The following is a 2,515-nucleotide window of genomic DNA, read 5'->3' as shown; positions in this document are numbered from 1 at the left end:
AAAGGACATAAATTTCCTTCAAATCAGTATAAAGGAAATATCTTTTAACTCATTTAAAATAGGAAATATGATTCTCTCCAGTTCAAAATAGACTGAAGAATATCCAGTTCATGGCTAGAATTTTTTTTTAAAAATCCTAAAATCACAAATAAGACACATGTCCATTAACCAAAACTAATAATAAAATATTATTTTAGATTTAAATAAAAATAAAAAATAAAATTATAAAATATGAAGGAGTGGTTGGCCACCCCATTGGGGGTGGCCGGACCACCCCAGTTGGGGGTTGGGGTGGCCGAAGCCACCCCAGAGGTGGCCGAAGCCACCCCAAGGGCCAAATCTTAAAAGTAATAATAATAATAATAATAATAATAATAATAATAAAAAAAAAATTAAAAAAAAAAATTGTTTCGCCCTTGCGGGTGGCCAGACTAACCCATAATATTTTATAATTTTATTTTTTTTATTTTTATTTAAATCTCAAATAATATTTTATTATTATTTTTAGTTCATAGCTATAAACTGGATATTCTCTCGTCCATTTTAACTATCTATAAACATTTAAAAGATACATTAAATTTAGTCTAAATTAGTAAACTGATATTAATGACGTTAAGAATTTAATATTTATTTTAAATATTTATGGACACTTTGCACTATTTTAAATGAGTTAGAAGATATTTATTTCATACTGATTTGGTAAAAAATTTTATCATTTTTAATGTAAAGTATCTATAAATATTTAAAAAGTATATTAAACTAGACAAAAAAGTACAGAGTAATAAAGCCAATAACAAAAACAAAGCAACAACAAAAAGCCCAACGACGACAACAACAACGGCGAAGAAGAGCGGCATCAAATACAAAATATACCAAGAAAATTCTTTCTTTTTTTTGTTTTCAAATTAAAGTATTTTCTTCTTTAACCGCGCGAGGTCAACGAAGCCATCTCATTCTGATCTAGAACATGCATGTAACCAAAAAAGTCAACTGGGTGATTATGATTATTCACAAGTAGGTTTTCGGTTCTATCTATCTATCTATCTATCTATCTATGCAAAATCGCCAAAAAAAAAAAAAAAAAAAAACTTTATTTACTGAACATGACTTTCAATATTTTCGGCTTGGATGGGTAGGCACTACCATGCATTTTCAGAATATATAATAATATTCCTTCCATCATAATTCTTTGAACTATCTTTATCAATATTCTAGCGATTCTGTCATCTTCCTCTTCCAGGCTTCCATTCGTTGCAGTCCAATACAAAGGTTGACGATATGCACTTATCTTTTATTTTTTTTTATTTTTTTATTTTTTTTATTTGGATAAGTTGCTGAAGTGCATTTTTAACATACCCATTTTTGACTTTTCCAAAGAACACAGCTCACTTTTGACAATCTCTTGCACGTCAACTTGAACATTATGCAAGGAAACAGCCAACCCTTTCAACTCTTTCGCTTACGTTTTTACTATAAATAACTGCTGCTTACTTCTTCATGGCTTCATCCAAACTACATCCTCATTACCTACTGAAAATGTCTTCCCTCTCCATCTATCTCCTAACATTTTCTCTCCTTCTCCAAACCATTTATGGAGCAAGCCCTCTCTTCCATTTCTGTTCAAGCTCTGGCAACTTCACCGCCAATGACCCTTACGAATCAAGCCTAAGACAGCTCTTGGGCAATCTTTACTACCAGACCCCTCCCCAGGGTTTTGGTTTTGGTTCAGTGGGTCAGGATCCGTACAAAACTTATGGGCTTGCTCTTTGTCGTGGTGACGTTCAAGCCGCAGACTGCAGGACTTGCGTTAATGACGCCAGCGCCGAAATTCGCAAACGCTGCCCATATAACAAAGGTGCGATCATATGGTACGATAATTGTCTTTTGAAATACGTCAACACTGATTTCCTTGGCAAAATTGATAATCAAAACAAGTTCTATATGTGGAACTTGAGAAACGTTAGCGAGCCCACAACCTTCAACCAAAAAACAAGGGAGTTGTTGAGCCTACTGGCTAAAGATGCATCTGCGACTCCAAAACTGTATGCAGCTGGAGAGTTGGAGCTTGAAAAATCGAAGAAGCTCTATGGCTTGGCCCAATGCACTAGGGACCTTTCTGGAAGTGATTGTTTCAAGTGTCTTGATGGAATAATTGGTGAACTTCCTCGTTGCTGTGATGGGAAAGAAGGAGGAAGAGTCGTTGGTGGGAGTTGCAACTTTAGATATGAGATTTACCTCTTCGTCAATGCTTAGATTATAAGTGTTCTAGAGTGTTCTAGAGTTTAGTATCGTCTATATATACATTATAAACAAAAATAAAGTCTTTGTAAGAACACCTTTATGATTCTCCGTTTTGGAGGATTGCAATAATATTACCTACTTTTTATATGTTGCATGTTTCGATCATCAACATATGTTGTTGAATAAAAATTTCTGTTGTTTCTTATAATAGGATTTGTTGTGGGAAGGCATTCATACGTTTAACCCATTATTGAGTGATAAAAAAAATTTAAAA

General features: G+C 33.6%; 1 protein-coding gene across 1 annotated transcript; it reads left to right on the top strand.

Annotated features, from left to right (window-relative positions):
• The first annotated feature begins 1,521 nt into the window (after positions 1-1,521).
• On the top strand, positions 1,522-2,386 carry LOC132173108 (cysteine-rich repeat secretory protein 38-like). Its single transcript, XM_059584688.1, has one exon. It carries the CDS (start codon positions 1,537-1,539, stop codon positions 2,251-2,253), a length of 717 nt encoding a protein of 238 aa, XP_059440671.1. The 5' UTR covers positions 1,522-1,536; the 3' UTR covers positions 2,254-2,386.
• The last annotated feature ends 129 nt before the right edge of the window (positions 2,387-2,515 follow it).

Source organism: Corylus avellana, chromosome ca2 (genome assembly GCF_901000735.1).
Source record: "Corylus avellana chromosome ca2, CavTom2PMs-1.0".
Classification (NCBI taxonomy): Eukaryota; Viridiplantae; Streptophyta; class Magnoliopsida; order Fagales; family Betulaceae; genus Corylus; species Corylus avellana.
The sequence above is the reverse complement of the archived record's forward strand: the minus strand, read 5'-3'. Positions and strand labels throughout refer to the sequence as shown.

What these genes read in the sequence shown, in the direction of transcription:
- LOC132173108 (XM_059584688.1), top strand. Translation starts at nt 1,537, where the DNA reads ATGTCTTCCCTCTCCATCTATCTCCTAACATTTTCTCTCCTTCTCCAA.